Genomic DNA, 17,964 nt, shown 5'->3' with positions numbered 1-17,964 from the left:
TCTTATTGCGCTTCGAACTGCCTCCTTTGTTCAAGTTAGGCCTGTTCTGAAGACTGCTCGCTGGGTCAGGCTTCGTTCAACTTGAAGTCTAAATTATGTGCTGTATTATAGTTATATGTATACCGTTTAAGGCGCGTTTTCATTGATTTTGAAACGAAGGATAGGTGGAGAAGGAAATTGCAATATTTTTATAAGTAAAAAATCTTTATTTTCGCAATTTTATCTTTTTTCTGCATTTTATTTTTTGCGTTATTTTTCTTCCTTCTATCTGGATGTTCTATCGGGGATAAGTGTTTATGGAAATAGAAAAATAATAGTAATAATAATGTTTATGGAAAAATAGTAATATCATAGTTGACGTTGAGATAATTTTTGTTTTAAAATAATTAAATTATACGGTTATTTATATTCACGAGTATTAGCATTCTGGGGAACAGTGAATGGAAGAAAATTTGTTGTATGTGCTGAAAAGAGGATGCAATCGACATGGACCAACTGTTTGCGATAAAATATTTCTCATAATACGATTTCGAGAAATATATTAATTTTCTGTTTTTCATAATAATACGATGAAACAAATTATACTTAATTGGTTGAATATTGTATAAATAGGAAATAAGAAATAAGTATTTACTTATTATAATACAAAGCTACGAAATTTAAAATATGCTTAAAAACTCGTTACAAAAATTTTAATCGAAAAAATTCGAATAAAATTATAAAATTGAAGAATCTTATTCATTAAGAGGAATATATTACGAAACAATCTGATATTCTAGCAGAATATTATAATATAGAGTGGGATTATAGGAAGTTGGTGAAATGAATTTTTAAAAATTCCAAACGAGATAATAACTCTTAATTTTTACGACTTCCTGTAAGTTTTCTCACTTTTTCATGGATGTCCTAAGGCTCATGAGCGGAAGTGTGTGTGATAAGTTGATGTTCATGACCTTGAATGATAAAAAGCATGTTTATCCGAAGAAAATAAAACGATGTAACGTTTATGTAAGAGTACAAATATGTATGTATATGTTAAAATTCAGAATGTTATCTTTCGTAAATCTTCAGACGACTATATCAGAGTAATTTTGTGCATAGGTATTTATTATCTGAATTATAGGTGATGACTAAAAGTAGTTTATTTTAAATATTTTTATTGCATATCAGATAGTGCATTTAATTTCATTGATAAATTTATTATTTATAATTTCATCGTGTTTCTTAAAAACTACTTAACGAGTTAAAATTATTGATTAAATGTACTTAATGCTCATTCGTTATTAATCAATTTGATTAACAAAAATAATACAACGATAAAATGAAAATAAAGATTTATAAAAATTGGAAACAATTCAATTTTATTATTGATCGTTTATGAAAATAAAATATAAATAATGACAAATCATTGATTAAAATTGCATTTCCAGTATAAGTGTTTAGATTAAAATTAAAAATTAAAAATTAAGAAGTTTTCGACGATATTGAAAAATTTTATTTGTTTCATTTTTCGTTTAACTTCGATAAAAACGTTTGATTAGGATCTATATTTATACTTTTTATTTTGTTAAGAATTTAATGCTTTAAGCAAATATCACTGCGTATTGTTGATTATTAAATAAGAATTGTTTTGTTGGAGAAAATTACATATATCTTCCCTTGATTGTATTGCAAAACAATTCAGTGATAATATTTATCTATTTTGCATAATGTACAATTATTTCATTCAAAGATTATTATGCAATTTGCAACTTTTATTTTATCAAAGATTATTAAATAATTAAAGATTTTCATTCAGTGTAAACGTTATTGAAATCTTTTTCTGTTTTTAAAAAAATTTTTTAAATTATTAAGCAGTTTAGAATTTTTATCTGATTCAAAAGTTACTAGATAATTTTATTCAATTTCTATTTTATTAAGAAGCTACCTAGAATTTTTATTTTATTAAACCTTATTTAAACCTAGAATTTTTATTTTATTCAAAATTTTGTACAAAAATTTATAGAAAATAAAAAATTACTAAAGTATTTCTAATAACTGTTATATTCCAAAAAATTAATATTCTGGTTAAAAATCACTAAGCAATGTAAAATTTAATTCCATTTGAAAGTTATTAAGAAATACTATATAATATATAATATAATTCAAAAGCCACTAAATAAGTTTTATTTTTTATTCTATTCAAAAGTAATGACTTTGGGATCTAGTGGCCTAAAGATAGAGATAACCTAAACTTCCTTAATTATTAAACGATTAAAAAACTAGAGGACTAAAAATTTGTACCGAATTCAAAAATTATCAGAGAAGCCAAAATTTTTACTCCTGAATATTTATTTAAATCGTATAAAATCCAAAAGAATTACATTCCGCGAAGCGATTAATGCTCCACATACGCATATAAAGCAATAAACAGCTCACCTCGGATACCTACCAATTCTGCCGATATCTCGCAGTCTTTCAAAGAGCCTTATAAATCCTGCAATTATCAAAAAGTAAATAATTCCCGTAACGGGAGTCGAATTCCTCGATACATCTTAATTAAACAACAAAAAGAACACGCCAAGGTCAAAAGCAACACTAACCTCCTTGAGCAGTTCGTTACTCAAACAATCACCCCAAAACAAAAGAAGGAACAAGCGCGCATCAAAACGACTAAAATAACTCTGCTCGGCAAATATTGCCACGGCGAGTGTGGGAAAAGAAGAAAATAAAAGTGGGAAAGATAAATACAAGGAAAGGGTAGATAATGTCCGATTAAAGGTGCAGTTTTTTGATGGCCAATTACTCTTACAGATAGAAGCCTGAGCTCCCTCGACCCTTGCCTTTTTTCTCTTCCTTCTTCGTCCCCACTCCGCTGCCCGCTCCCCACCCCTCCTCCTCAGACTTCGGGCTCGAGTCGGACGATCTTAGCCGAATCTTTACGATCCGCGCTTTAGGGTACGCGCTCGTCGATTGTAATCGCCACGGAACACGCCCTGGAATTAATCGTGATAAAATTAATAGCGTCCCATTACGAGACGCGTGTACCGTGTAGTGGGTATATGACGGGTCCAGTGAGTCGAATACAAAGAAAATGACGAAAATACAGGGGAATGGGAGGGGAAAGAAAAAACGTAGGAAACGAAAAATATTCGTTACGAACGACGAATGAGATTTATTTGACACGGTGTAATTTATAACGTCGATCGTTTCAGATTATCCTTTCCCTCGGGACATTCGTCGTTCTCGGCCTACACGATGATCTACCTTACGGTAAGTTCCTCTTTTTCGCTCCCCTCTTTCCTTCGAATTTATGGTTATGTTACACTCACCCGATTCCGTAATCGATTCTTCTTTCTCCTACGGCGGGATATTCAAACGGAGGAATGTCCGTGTAACAGTCGATTGTAGGGAATAGATGCTTTTTATTTTTATCCTTAGTTTCCTTCTTTTTTCTTCCCGCTTTTCGAAAGTAAATGTGGAAACCGTGAGGAAAAGATTCTTTTAATTTTTTTTTTCTTTTTATTCTTACCTTATTTTTTCTTTTTGGAAATTATTGTAACTACTGTAGTACAGTATTTTTTATTATTTTTTATTTCTTTATTCTTAGTTTTATTTTCGGTTTTTACTGTTTGCAAGTAAATGTAGTGTTCATTTCCGGTAGTCGAAGTATTTGAATGGAGTATGGTACGTGGTATAGTAATTACGTTCGATGCAATTACAAGTAGGAAGGGACGAATTCGTTGCGCCTTTTGCAATTACGATATCTAGTAATTCCTGTAATTATGTCGAATACGAATGTTCATCTTTGCAAATTGAATACGAAATTATTATTTTTATTATTATTAATTATAAATTATTATTAATTATTATTTTATGTCTGAGTAAGTTCAGGGAAAATGAGGAAATGAGGATATTTATTATTAAAAATGGTTGAGTTATTTTAGACTAAATATTAGTTTTTAAAACGTAAGCAGAAATAGCAATGTCAAATAAAATAAAAATATACACCAAGGAGTCCTTTTGCATAATTTATTTTTACATATGGTTTTTTTAATGTTTTATCCAATTTTACACAATTTTCTTGATACATAAGATAATTATTTTTGTCTTCAATCTAAGAAATAGTCAAACATTCAAAAATCAACTGTAATATTATCATCCATATTTTAATATTTAATTCTTCTTTACATAAATTATTTCAGTTTTCTATAGTTTGAATTATTTAATTTTTTTATAATTAAGTTATTTAAGCTTTCTATAGTTAAAATTATTTAATCCTTCTATAGTTAAGTTATTTAAATTCTCTATAGTTTAAATTATTTAATTCTTCTATAGTTAAGTTATTTAAGTTTTCTATAGTTTAAATTATTTGATTTTTCTCCACTTCCCTTTAGTTTAGTAGAAGTTTTGTATTTTGTTGAAAATCAATTATTTTACAACTTTTTACACGTCTTTTTTTAAACTGTTAAATTGTTAAAATTAATATAAATGAACATTCGAATTCGGTATTTTTGAAAACAAAATTTTATGCCGACGTCCTTTTTTATTAAATAAATTAAAAAATTAGTCAATAAGATGAATTCAATGTTTATGGGAATAAATACAATTTTGCATTTTATTTGCAAATAATAAGTTTTAAATATTTCATCACGTGATATGCTTTCACCTTGTTATAGAAGAATTTGTTAAACGTCGATGTCAACATAAAATGCTGACTTAATGTCCAAGACATTCTCGATATTCAATATGCGGAATTTAAAAAGAATTCAAATGGCTAGAGTATGTAAATACTTTGTTATGCCTTTACACATGATCGCCTCTCAGATATTCATTTTCCTACATCCTACATGGTATAAAGAATTACGTAAAGCGTAATGTCTAATAAAATACCTAGTTGTGTAATATCTTTTCTTTATTTTTCATTTTACCTTAATTTAAGTGTAAATTTTTATTTTTCTTAAATTTAAAGATTAAGAATATGTAAAAAGTACTTATCGCGTACTTATTATTATTTTTAAATTATTTATGATAGTTTGACCAAGAAAATTTATGTAAAATGTTGATTCATTGTTAACCATTGATAATTGATAGTAATCATGTTAAAACTAACGTAATACGTAATTCAAGAGACAAAGTTATCTTCATTTTTTTAAATAGACTCGAATTTCTCTTTTTTGATATAAGGTAGATGGATTTTACAATAATAATTAATTAATAAATAATCTAATTATTTCTGTTTTTTAAATATATCATTTTACTTTTAAATTTGGAACTATTATTTAAAACCTCTCTAAATGTAGCAATAATATAAAAATATAATAAAGTTTTATTCTTGAAATTGTCACAAATAGTACAATAATAGATTTTCTTGATAAATATTTCTTTGATTTTAATTATTGTAGCTATCACAAGTAGTATTATTGGTAAAGGATGTTTAAATAAATTTTGTATTATTTCTTGTTAAATCATCTTCATTAACATTTATTAAATCGTTTATTTACTAACGATTTATAATAATAAATTATTATTTTATTTTATTTTTAATTATTTGATTTGAAAATCTAAATTTCACGATTTATCGTTCCATTGTTAAAATATTAAAATATCGTTTGATTCAAATATTACAATTTATCATTAATTGCGATTTTGTATAGATTATTTCCAGTCTATCTTAGTACTCTATTATCGATGGCATTTTCCTTTGATTTATTCTCCAATTAAACATCATCAATCTTGAATTCTCGATGCTTGAATTCCTGCAAATGCTAAACTCATATCTCTGACAATAATGATAGAACATTTTTCGAATTTAAAGTGATAAAAAGGTTAGGCAAATATTTCAATGATTTATAACGACAAATAGCGAAATTGCAATAATATTTTTGTAGGATATTATATTGATATTCAACATAAGTGTATTACAAATTTGTTTCTTTTTATTGTTATTACATTTTATATTTTATTATTTTTACTGTGATTAAAAACAGTTCAGTTGCCTGATTTTTGACAAAATTAATTTCTACTTTCGTTTAAAAATTAAATTATATTAAAATTAAATTAAAATTAAATTTAAAATAAATAAAATATCAAATTAAATTATTACTTATTCCGATTATAGCACTTCAATTATTATTATACAGGATGAAGAAAATGAGTTTACGATTTCTAGATCAACGGATATTGTCACCAAATCGAAATAACACATACAGTTAAAAAATCAGATAAACACGAATCACTATACTTATGTTACCAAAAAATATTATAAATAACGAAGATTGTATCTGGTTACAAACGACCAATATAAATAAAAATTATTTACGACTATGAATAATCATTATCGATGACGAGAATATTGGTTAGTTAAAACTAACAATCATAATTAACAGGAATAACTTTTAATTATGAATAACCATTATCGAATATTATGGCAGTTGCGAGTAATCACTATCGATCACCAGAATTTTATACTGATTACCTAGGACCCAGAATCTGATGAATTGGTAACCAGAACGCATAAAAATGAACTTTTCTTAATCCTTGCCTTTTTTATGGTTTCTTTAAAATTTAATAACGATCACCCTTTATGCGAATAAAAATAAATTTTTTATCGGTAATTTTATCTCGATAAATTTCTGACATAACTGTTATCTTTACTCTCTGTCGTAAATAATTCCTTTTTCCGTTACACGAGTGACTTGTACCGTATGGAAACGACTGGGGAATTTCTCATTTCCCCTTTTCTCGGTTACAAAAGATTTTCCACGCGTTCTCTCTTCATTTCCATATATTTCTGTCAATTCCACGTATTCCATTCATTTTTGTCAACGAATTACATTACCCTTCTAAAAATACATCAAGTCCATTGCTCGCGAGGCAAACAAGTCGCTTGCTTAACCAGAAACGAAAAATTATAAATGTCAGGTAGCCAAATAAACAATGTCGTTTTCGCATTTTTATTCGCATTTCAAAGAGTGTGATGTTATATTTTTGGATACGTAATATTAAATTTCCGATCCATGTTTATTAACAAGGCGTTCCAGCAACGGTAGTACAACTGAAAAATGCTGATTCTATAGGCAGAAACGAATCGAAAAAGGAAGAATAAAATATTTTGGTTCGAAGTTTCCTTATCGAGAAAATTAACGTTGAAAATTCACCGAGTACACGTGCACTTTGCTATGGCTTACAATTAGACGTATGGACCATTGATACATCAACATCGGTGGTACAACCAGAGAAGAGGTGATTCTAGGTGAAAAAATAAATTGAAAATAAAGAATAAAATTTTTTGATTCGAAACTTCGTGATCGAGAAAATCGACTTTGGATATACACCGAGTACGCTGGTATACTTATAGTCCATTCATCTAAACTATAGCTAAGTATTCACTCGGTGAATATTTAAAATCGATTTTCTCGATAACTAAGCTTCGAATGAAAAAATTTTATTCTTTATTTTCGATTTGTTTTTGCACGTAGAATCACCCCTCCTCGATTGTACCGCCAATTTTGAAGTTTAAATAACGATTTTCCTTGTGCTTTTCGTCCTTTGGGTGGTAAACAAAAATAGAAAGAAACATCAAATTTTGAAATCCTTAGTTCACGTGATAAAGGGACATTCAGTGAAGATCTCCTTCAAATTTCAAGTCAATCGGTCAACTAAAACGCGAGATATCCCTTTAGTCAGTTCTAAAAATACGGTTTCGAGGAAAACGTGTTTGAAGTTTTTGTTACCTGTTGTACAATAGATTTAAACATCTGTAACTTTGCTAATTTTACGGATTCGAACAAATTCTTTTATACGGACATTTTTGAAAGCATACACTTTGAGAAAATGTAAAAAAAATTATAATTTTTTTTAAACCGGATTATAACAATATCCCCTTAAAAAGTGGAGTTAATCATTTTGGCCTATGACTGCCTCATATAATTTTGTGAATATTTGTTATTTACCCCAAAAATTATAAACCTTTTCTTCTTTCACCCTGTAAATGTATGTTATATATTAGACACGCTATATATTTGTAATTTCAGTATTATTGCATTTCGTAATAGTCGAATAACGAACAAAATTTGAAACTCGATCTCCATTTTTTAATTTCGAATTTTTGAAAAATGATATTTTATAATTAATAATATAATATTTATTTCGTTATTGACATGATTAATAATTAAAAACGATACTAATGTTATTTAAGATTGCATCGACCACTCACGAGGATTAATAATAATTAAATAAAGTTACATATATTTATAACTTATCGCATGATTTAATAGACTTCAAATAAATTAGTAATTGCATCAATTCACTATCCTTTATTATTGATAACAAATTGAAATGATTAATTGGATTTATTGAGCTGTTTATATAAGGTGTCTTATTTATACCAAGGTTTTCAGAAATTATTAACCATATTTATACACGTTTTGAATAAAAGTTGAATGATTTCGAGGAAAGCATAATTTGATACTATATAATAATTTGATATTAGCTTTCTGGAGATGAACACATAGTGACGAACAAAAGAAAATTTAAATTAGGCGGTAGGAACACCATAATTTTAGAAGAAAGAATTATATTTTATGACAGCGATAAATTTTACATAAATATAATTATTTTTATTATTTTGCTGTAATTAGTATAAAAGTTACAGATACTGATATGTATAAATTTTAACTTCAAAAATTCTTTTGCCCACCATTGTATATGATAGGCTGTGAATTATAGTGATATTAGTTAATATTATTGTTCATGAAATGGTTTCGTGTTTTCTATAATCAAAAATTAAATATGCTTTTTCCAAATTTTATTTTAATTCTAATTTTCTCTAATTTGTAATCTAATCTAATTGATCTAATCTAATTTGCAAATCTAATTTAATTTATAATCTTCAAATATTTAGTAGAATCTAAAATTTTATGCTTATGCTGACAATTATGAAACTGACCTAATTGCGAGTCAAGTATTTAAAAAAAAATTAATTTTTCGATTATTTTGTATTAATTGTAAATATTATGAACATATATAATTAATATATTTATTTTACAATAATTTAAAATTATTTTTGCAAAGTAACGAAAAGTTAGGATTATTAATTTATGGTAGTGCTCTAAACAATTTCTTAATTTATCAAAATTCAAAACTTCTAATATCTCGAAACATGGATACATCTGTGAATATTAAATTTAAAAAAATAATAAACGATTGATATTTATTTATTTAATTCTTCCACTATGAATTTATCTTTGTATGCAATCGACCATTATAATAAGTAATACAAAAACAGCTGATCCATCTTTTATTTTTATCAATTTATTATTAGTAATATCGATAAATTATTCGTCTGGCAATTTAAAATTTTGAACAGGCGATATTTCATACTGGAATGACCGATTGGCATATTAATCCTTAGTCCTTAATCCTTTCACTATGAAAGGTCACTATAATTGATAACACAGGGACAGTTACTTCATCATATATACCTCCTAATTTATTATTAATTTCATTACTTAATTATTCCCTTGCTAATTTTAAATTAAAAAAAATAAAAAATAAAAATGACATTCCACATATATAAGCTTAATAAATTTTTAATTTTTAATTTTTTCGCTACGAGGTATCATTATAACAAACAGCACAAGGACAACCAGTTCAACTCATATTTCTTTCATCTTAATATTAATATTATTGCTAAATTATTCATCTATTAATTTCAACTTGTTAAAGAACTTTGAATTTCGTATGACTTAATAAATCTTCAAACTTTATTTATCTGACTGTAGGTCACTGTAGGCAGCTTAGAAATATAGCCAGTTACAATAAAATTATATTTGTTACAGTAAACATGATTACTATCGCAATTGCTAAATTTAAATGGTCAATTTAAAATTTTGAGAGAATGAAATCACTTAAATTTACTATGATCTGCTATTAACCCCTTGCATTACGACTATAACGAGTCTAGCTTGTCATGAGTTTCTCCTGTCAACCATACAAAGATATATGTATTACTTTCGACATGTATTACTTCAGTCAAACTGTACTTAACACGTTTAAAATAAATAAAGTTCACACGAATTTTACAAACTTTTATTATTTTATTCTTAACGAAATAAATATATCGCGGTTACCTAAAATGAAATTCTTCTCCAATGTAATATTTCTTATAATTACATCGTGGTGTAAAGGGTTAACATCATTGTTAAACTATAATAATTTCTAACTTGAACAAAGTTGATTTCTATTCACATTTTTATCGATTTTGATATGAATCACGGTGATGCAGAAGTAGTCGCTGCAGTAGTTAAACCCGCAACACCTACTCCATTCTAAAATTTACTTCCGAATTATTATTGATTATAAATTATTATTAATTTCACTACCGAACTTGCCATCCAGCAGTCTCAAACTTGAAGAAAGTTGATTTCCGTTCACATTTTTATCCCTTTTGCTATGAATCACGGTGATGCAGAAGTAGTCGCTGCAGTAGTTAAACCCACAATCACCTACTCCATTCTAAAATTTACTCCCGAATTATTATAAGTTAAAAATTATTATTAATCTCCCTCCATCAAACAGTTTCAATCTTCGAAGAAAATTAATTTCCATTCGCATTTTTATCCCGTTTGCTATGAATCACGGTGATGCAGAAGTAGTCGCTGCAGTAGTTAAATCCACGGATGCCTACCTCATTTTAAAATTTGTTCCCGAATTATTATTAATTATAAATTACTATTAATCTCGCTACCAAACATGTCATCCAGCAGTTTCAAACTTGAAGAAAGTTGATTTCCATTCGCCTTTTTATCCCTCACGTTATGAATCACGGTGATGCAGAAGTAGTCGCTGCAATAGTTAAACCCACGGACGCCTACTCCGTTTTAAAATTGACTCCCGAATTACCATTAATTATAAATTATTATTAATCTCGCTCCATCCACCAGTTTCAAACTTGAAAGAAGCATTTCACAATCGCCAACCCACCACTTCCTTTTTATTACTCTCTTACATCATACTCGCCTATTATACACACACTTTCTCCCCTCCACTGCCATTGCTCGTAACCCTACTTGAAAACAAATTGGCATTACCATATCTGCTCTTTCGACACCTCTCGGTTTCTCAATTTCTCTCTCTCTCTTTCTCTTACAGTTGTACTTGCAATTAAGGATGACATGGCAGGATAACAAGCTGCTGAAACACCTCCTGCAACTAGCGTGCCTGATTATGGCCTGGTTCACCGCATTGTCACGAGTCTCTGATTACAAGCACCATTGGAGCGATGTTCTAGCCGGAGCGACCCTTGGTACCATCATAGCGCTGGTCGTGGTGAGCGTTACTCTCCTTAACTATCCTATTGTGCGACCATAAATTACACGCGATCATGAATATGAAATATGCGATGCACCGAGCACTGCGACTTTTACGACCTCTGCTGGCCGCCTTCGTGCAAGCTAATCGGAGATACCTGGCTACAGAGTACGCGCTCGATACAAAATGGCGGCTGCCAGTTGGGCTCAGCCGAATAACTGCGCTGAAATTGGAACTGAAATTGGCGCTAGGAGTTATTAGTCGTCGTTAATTTCGCGATCAAGTGTACCGATTGTGTAGCAGCGATTGGTATGTATCATGGGATTGTTCCGTGATTCGTGACGAGCATCTAGTGGTGGGTTGATTAGGTTAGGTGATGGATCGATGGGAATTCAAATGCAGTTATGAAATGGGCGACGTTTGTTTGCGAGAGTTATGGTTTGGCAGAATGATCGTTGATTGGTTGATATTATAAACGGTGGATATTAATTATGGGAAATTAAATAAATTAGGCTTCCTCTTTGGGCTGATTGTGAACTTATAGCAATAGAATAGACATTTTTGTTGGAATTTTCTTTACTGCTTTATGGTCTGTTATTAAATAGTAGAATATGGGATGTTATATTTCGTTAATGGTGTAATTTATTTTCTTTTCTGCTTTATGGTTTGTTGTTGAAGTAGTAGAATAAGGATTGTTATATTTTGTTAAGAAAGTAATTTATTTTCTTTCCTGTTTTATGGTTTGTTGTTGAAGTAGTAGAATAAGGATTGGTATATTTTGTTAAAAAAATAATTTATTTTCTTTCCTGTTTTACGGTTTATTGAAATAGTAGAATGTGGGATGTTATATTTTGTTAAGAATGTAATTTATTTTCTTTCCTGTTTTATGGTTTGTTATTGAAATAGTAGAATATGGGATGTTATATTTTATTTAAAAAGTAATTTATTTTCTTTCCTGTTTTATGGTCTGTTATTGAAACAGTAGAGTATGGGATGTTATATTTTGTTACTGGTATAATTTATTTTCTTTCCTGTTTTATGGTCTGTTATTGAAATAGTAGAATATGGGATGTTATATTTTGTTACTGGTGTAATTTATTTTGTTTCCTGTTTTATGGTCTGTTATTGAAATAATAGGATATGGGATGTTATATTTTATTAATGGTGTAATTTATTTTCTTTCTTGTTTTATGGTTTGTTATTGAAATAGTAGAATATGGGATGTTATATTTTGTTAAGGGAGTAATTTATGAAACAAGGAAGACATTTTTGACTCTTCTTCTGGAGTGGGTTGTGTGTGTGTTTTACATAGTGACAGCTTAGAAATATTTGTTGAAATTTTCTTGAAATTTCTTTTTCTGTTTTATGATTAATTAGTTATTGAAGTAACTGGATACAAGTTACTATATTTTGTAAAGGAAATAATTTATAGAATAAGGAAGGTTAGGTTTCACCTATGTGAGTACTTAGCTATAGTTAAGATGCATGGTGTATCAGTATACTAGCGTACTCGGTGTACATTCAAAGTCGATTTTCTCGGCAAGGCAGCTTTAAATGAAAAAATTTTATTCCTCATTTTTAATGTGTCTTTTCATATAGAATCACTTCCTTCCCAATTGTACTATAGTTGCTGGGACACCCTGTATAAGGTGATTAAAATACACTTCCTCTCTTGTGACATATTTACTTAACGGTAGTCAGAGCGAGAAAAACCCACGATTTATAATGAAATTTCGAATTTATAATACATAAGAGATATCGCGATTATTACAATCTCTAACAGTTGAATCCATTTGATTCTACGATACATATTAACACTTTCAAGTCGAATCCCTGGATATTCCCACAAAGCCATTGCTACCACCGCAGTCGCGTGCCGAGATATTCCAGGCACGAGCATGAAAGAGACATTTAGGCGATAAAACATTACATTGCTTATCTTATCGCACTACGTATCAATACTACGTACTGTGCGTTGCAGACAAGAAGTCCGCTGTTTCGGTACAGGGGCAAGGGGAGTATTTCACTCGCTCTGTCTAACATGCCCTCTCGTAGTCACCACTCTTCTATGACAATACTAAAATCACTACCTTCAGGTTCGGTAACGTTACACGTTAACATAGGCGTAAGGTATCCGTAAAATTTTTCAACAGTCAAGCCTTCTATAACACGGTGCATTTATATCGCTATTTCCATATAACGCGGAGCGAAAATTGCAACACTCTCCTATAACGCGGTCTCCTGGAACAACATTCCAACAACTAAAATGGCTTGAAAAATTTATCTATGGCAGCACTTATTCGATGTGTTCAACTTTTGTATGAAGTTGACATTTATAAGGAATTAATTGATGAGTCTACCTCAAATGCATTAGTGGAAGAAAACACGGATAACGAATTCGTTTCAAACTTCAGTTATGATGTAAAAAGAGGGCTGGATTTGACTAAACAATTAGAACGTCGCTTAACTCGAAATAAAAATTTAAAAGAGAATTTTAAAATTGCTTGGCTCCATATAAAGAGGGTTCGGAAGAACTACAAAATAAAACTGCATTTGAAAACCAAGAAGAAAATTTGCAAAGCGAGGAGGATTTTCGGCCAATTAGAAAAAAAGGGTTAGACTGCAAATATTTGACAGTGATGATGAATAATAAAACAATCTAATTGTGGTATTCTCGATGTATGAACCACATGATAAGAATGTCTGAATTCTGGTCGGACTGAAACGGTCTCATGAGAGTGTTTGAGAATAAAACATTTGTTTCAGAAATAAATATAAATAAGAAGAAATATGGAATAACATTGATGGATAAGAGAACTTACGATAGAAAAGATTTTAATAAGGGTTTTGATAGGCACCCAAAAGATAATTATATAAAACAAAGTAATAAACCGTTTAATTTTAACACGTTGGAATCCTATTTTAAATTAGGATGCGTCACTAATGTCTATCAAATTAAGTTTTTTTGTTGGAAACAATTTTTTTAGTTTATAATTTTACTATACGAACTATGTATCGTATTCGATAAACCTAAATTCAAATATGTAAAAATGTACATATTCGTTGCCATTTGTATTATAAAATTTGATTTATTAATCGTATCGATCGCAACTTGATATTTTGAGAATGCAATTTTTATATAGGTCTGATTTATGTACAATTTATTTACTTCTGAGATTCCATATAACGCGGTACTAATTTGTTCAATTTGTATTATTTCTGAGTTACTTATGGTACCTATATAACGCAGCAGTGGTTTCCATATAACGCGGTATAAATTGATCTGATTTTTCTTATTTCTATGTTTATCATAACGCGGTTTCCATGGAACGCATTTCCTTATTCCAGTTAATTCTGATTTTCTTATAACACGGTTTCCATATACCGCGATAGAAATTAATCGCGTTATAAGAGACTGGACTGTATTAGTCCGACCCTCGATTATTATTAAAATTATTAGAATTTTTAATAGAATTATTATTATTTTAATTATTGATAGAATTGCTATTAAAATTATTATTAAGATTATTATCAAAATTATTATCAAAATATTATTAAAATTATTAAAATTGTTGATAGAAATATTATTAAAATTGTTGTTAGGGTTGTTATTGAAGCTGTTATCAAAATCGTCATTAGAATTATTATTAAAAGTATTACTAGAATCATTATTAAAATTACTATTCAGAGTATGAATATTGTTATTAAAATTGATTTAGACAGTCACTCTAATCTAACCGGTTAATCATTCTGTTTTCATTATTCAATCACTGTATTCTCATAATTAAATAATTAACATATCAGGTTTGGCCAATATTTTCTGCTTTAAATATATTATGTATATTTTCTTGCCAAACAACTCAGTTTTATACACGTTGATATATTTCGCAAATACGATTTTGTAAATACAGTCTCAGCAGTGAAGTAAGATGTTGTTAATATATCTTTGAGTTTAATAAGCATTATTTTTTTCATTTATTGTCATTACTTTTGAATATTCAACAATAGTGAACAATTCGTAAAGAAATCTTTGTAAATTGCTTTAATATTGGTAAAAGATAGTAGGAAGTAACAAACAATTCAAAACTAATGGAATTTAATGATCATTGAACATAATAATCATTGTTCATATTTCATTGCTTATATTTCATTTACTTATTTCTCATAATAAAGGAAGAAAAGTTAATCAAAGCTTAATATCTTTTTTTCTAAAAATTAAGAATTGTATTTTTCTTTTTAAATTTTTATATTTATAGATCCGAATAATTTGAGTTTAAGATATTTAAAGTCTTTTTTTCTTCAATTATAAACTTTTTTCATCAAATATCAATTTTTATTTCCAAAAAGGATTAAAAACTAATCACCAATTATATTTTATTTTATTTTATTTTACTTTTCTATTACTTCCACGCTTTTATTTTTTTTAATTTTTTTTTTTAATTTAAAACGATTTCTCATTTTTTACTATTTTTATTTTCCATATTTTATTTCTCAAATTCTATTTTATTTCACATTTTTAATTATTTTCATTTTCCAAATTCTACCGATAAAATTCAATTTCATATTTTACCCCATAATTATTACGAAAATTTATCGTTAATATCGATTATTAAATTTCAATACTGTTATTCGAGATACTTAATATTTTATTAATCATTTTTCTGAACGACCCTTTAATAATAATATTCTCATTTTTCTTCGTTCCAAATAATCGAGAACAATCATGTAATTATCTTTAATGGCCCTTACCTTCGGCCATATTAATTCATTTATCCATAAAGACCTTATCCACAGATTCCTTAATTTAAATCATAAAAATGGTTAATAAGAATCATTATGCTGACCTACTTGATAAACTCTATTGTAGTTAATTAAATATCATCTGAAGCTTTTTGTCCACTGTAATTTTACAAAACCTGTACAGAGTGTGCCATTTAAATAGATACAGCCAAGATTCTTATGAAGCATTGATAAAAAAAAATCTGAATTTAGTATGTTTTTGAAAACATGTTTCACAGAATATTTTAAGAAATACTAGACATGCAAACAATTTTTTAGACCAAAAATTTCATGTTGTTTTACACAAAATAAAATTCAGAACTAAAAAATATATCTAAATAATTAAAAAATTAATCTAAAAAAATTTACTTAAAGAAAAACAAAAAAATTAACTATGAAGTAACCTTAAAGGCACCAATGTAATATAAAACCAATCGTGCCATTTGAATTTCGAGTAAAAATACTATAATACTGGCAAATACTGAATCTAAATCTATAATAGTATTTTATAACTTATTTTCTTTACATGAATTGTTTATAAAATTATTCACGATGTCAACTTAATTGGGACACCCTATATAAACTTCCAGTTAAAGTTAAAATATTTATTTAATGAAAGATACATTAAAAAAGTTAAAGTTAAATTATTATTTTGATTTTAAATTATTACATCGTTAAAGTTAAAATATTTATTTAATGAAAGATATATTTAATTTATTTAATTACGGTTAAAATATTTATTTAGTGAAAGGTACATTGCAAAAGTTAAAGTCAAATTATTATTTTATTTTTAAATTATTACATCGTTAAAGTTAAAATATTTATTGAATGAAAGATACATTGCAAAAGCTAAAGTCAAATTATTATTTTATTTTTAAATTATTACATCGTTAAAGTTAAAACATTTATTAAATGAAAGATATATTTAATTTATTTAATTACAGTTAAAATATTTATTTAATGAAAGATACATTGCAAAAGCGCGAACTCGGTAGCACGTCTGATGAAAATTAAATAATTCAAGAAAATATGAATTTTATATGTATACGTGATTTATCACATTTATATGTGAGACACTCTCACTGATTAGCTTGATTATTTAAAGATTAATATATTTCGAGTCACGTGAACATTTTTAAAACTCGACAATACAAACCTGATAGATTTAGGACTGATAAAAGTCCAAAATATTCGCAAATAAGGTATCTAATATAAAAATTGATAATTTACCTTTCGTCTCGTTTACTTGCCATTATTTCATATGTGCTTACGATTACTTACCTCTCTTCGTAATGTCTGAATAACGATAATTTTTTATTGCCATCTGATAAAATTCGAGTAAAAATAAATTTGCTAGTCCATGTTTACACAGACTCTTGTGATTCCATAACCAGTGTGATTATTTAGTAAGAGACATGAATAATGTAGAATGGCGAAAACTGGTTTTGAGATACCAAGAACTGACAGAACAACGAGAACAGATTAACGCAAACACAAAACTCATAAATCTAATTTAACTTAGGAAAAGAACACCAAGATAACGAAACGAAAACACACAAAAGCGCACTCTAATTTAACACGTTAACACGTTCGTCGCCCAACGCGATTCGGTTGAGTTTCTCGCGGGGCCCAAATCCTACTGTCTGAGCGCTAGAACGTTATCGGACCGATGATTTGGATAGGCCTAGTACAGACACCGCTCGTTAGATGTTGGTCAATGGACCCTATTTACAATTTTCCATTTCCTGTAATCGTTTTGAATTACCATCAGCAAACTTGCATTTTGCAAATAACCAAACGATAGAACAGAGTAGCAGACTTGGTAAAGTTTTACCACTCATAAACATATTGACATACAATTACGAAAAATGTAAAAACACTACGACCTATTGT

At 28.2% G+C, this 17,964-nt stretch overlaps 1 protein-coding gene across 1 annotated transcript in view; it reads left to right on the top strand.

Moving 5' to 3' along the window:
• Positions 1-17,964, top strand: part of wun (wunen) — a 207,394-nt gene that overhangs the window by 155,089 nt on the left and 34,341 nt on the right. The window contains exons 5-6 of the mRNA XM_017899586.1: positions 3,195-3,252; positions 11,134-11,310. Of these exons, the coding sequence (XP_017755075.1) occupies positions 3,195-3,252; positions 11,134-11,310 (235 nt within the window). The remainder of the gene's footprint in view (positions 1-3,194; positions 3,253-11,133; positions 11,311-17,964) is intronic.

The sequence above is a fragment of the Eufriesea mexicana genome, unplaced genomic scaffold (assembly GCF_001483705.2).
Source record: "Eufriesea mexicana isolate 0111107269 unplaced genomic scaffold, ASM148370v2 scaffold953, whole genome shotgun sequence".
Classification (NCBI taxonomy): domain Eukaryota; kingdom Metazoa; phylum Arthropoda; class Insecta; order Hymenoptera; family Apidae; genus Eufriesea; species Eufriesea mexicana.
Note: the sequence above shows the minus strand (reverse complement) of the source record. Positions and strands in the feature narration are given on the sequence as shown.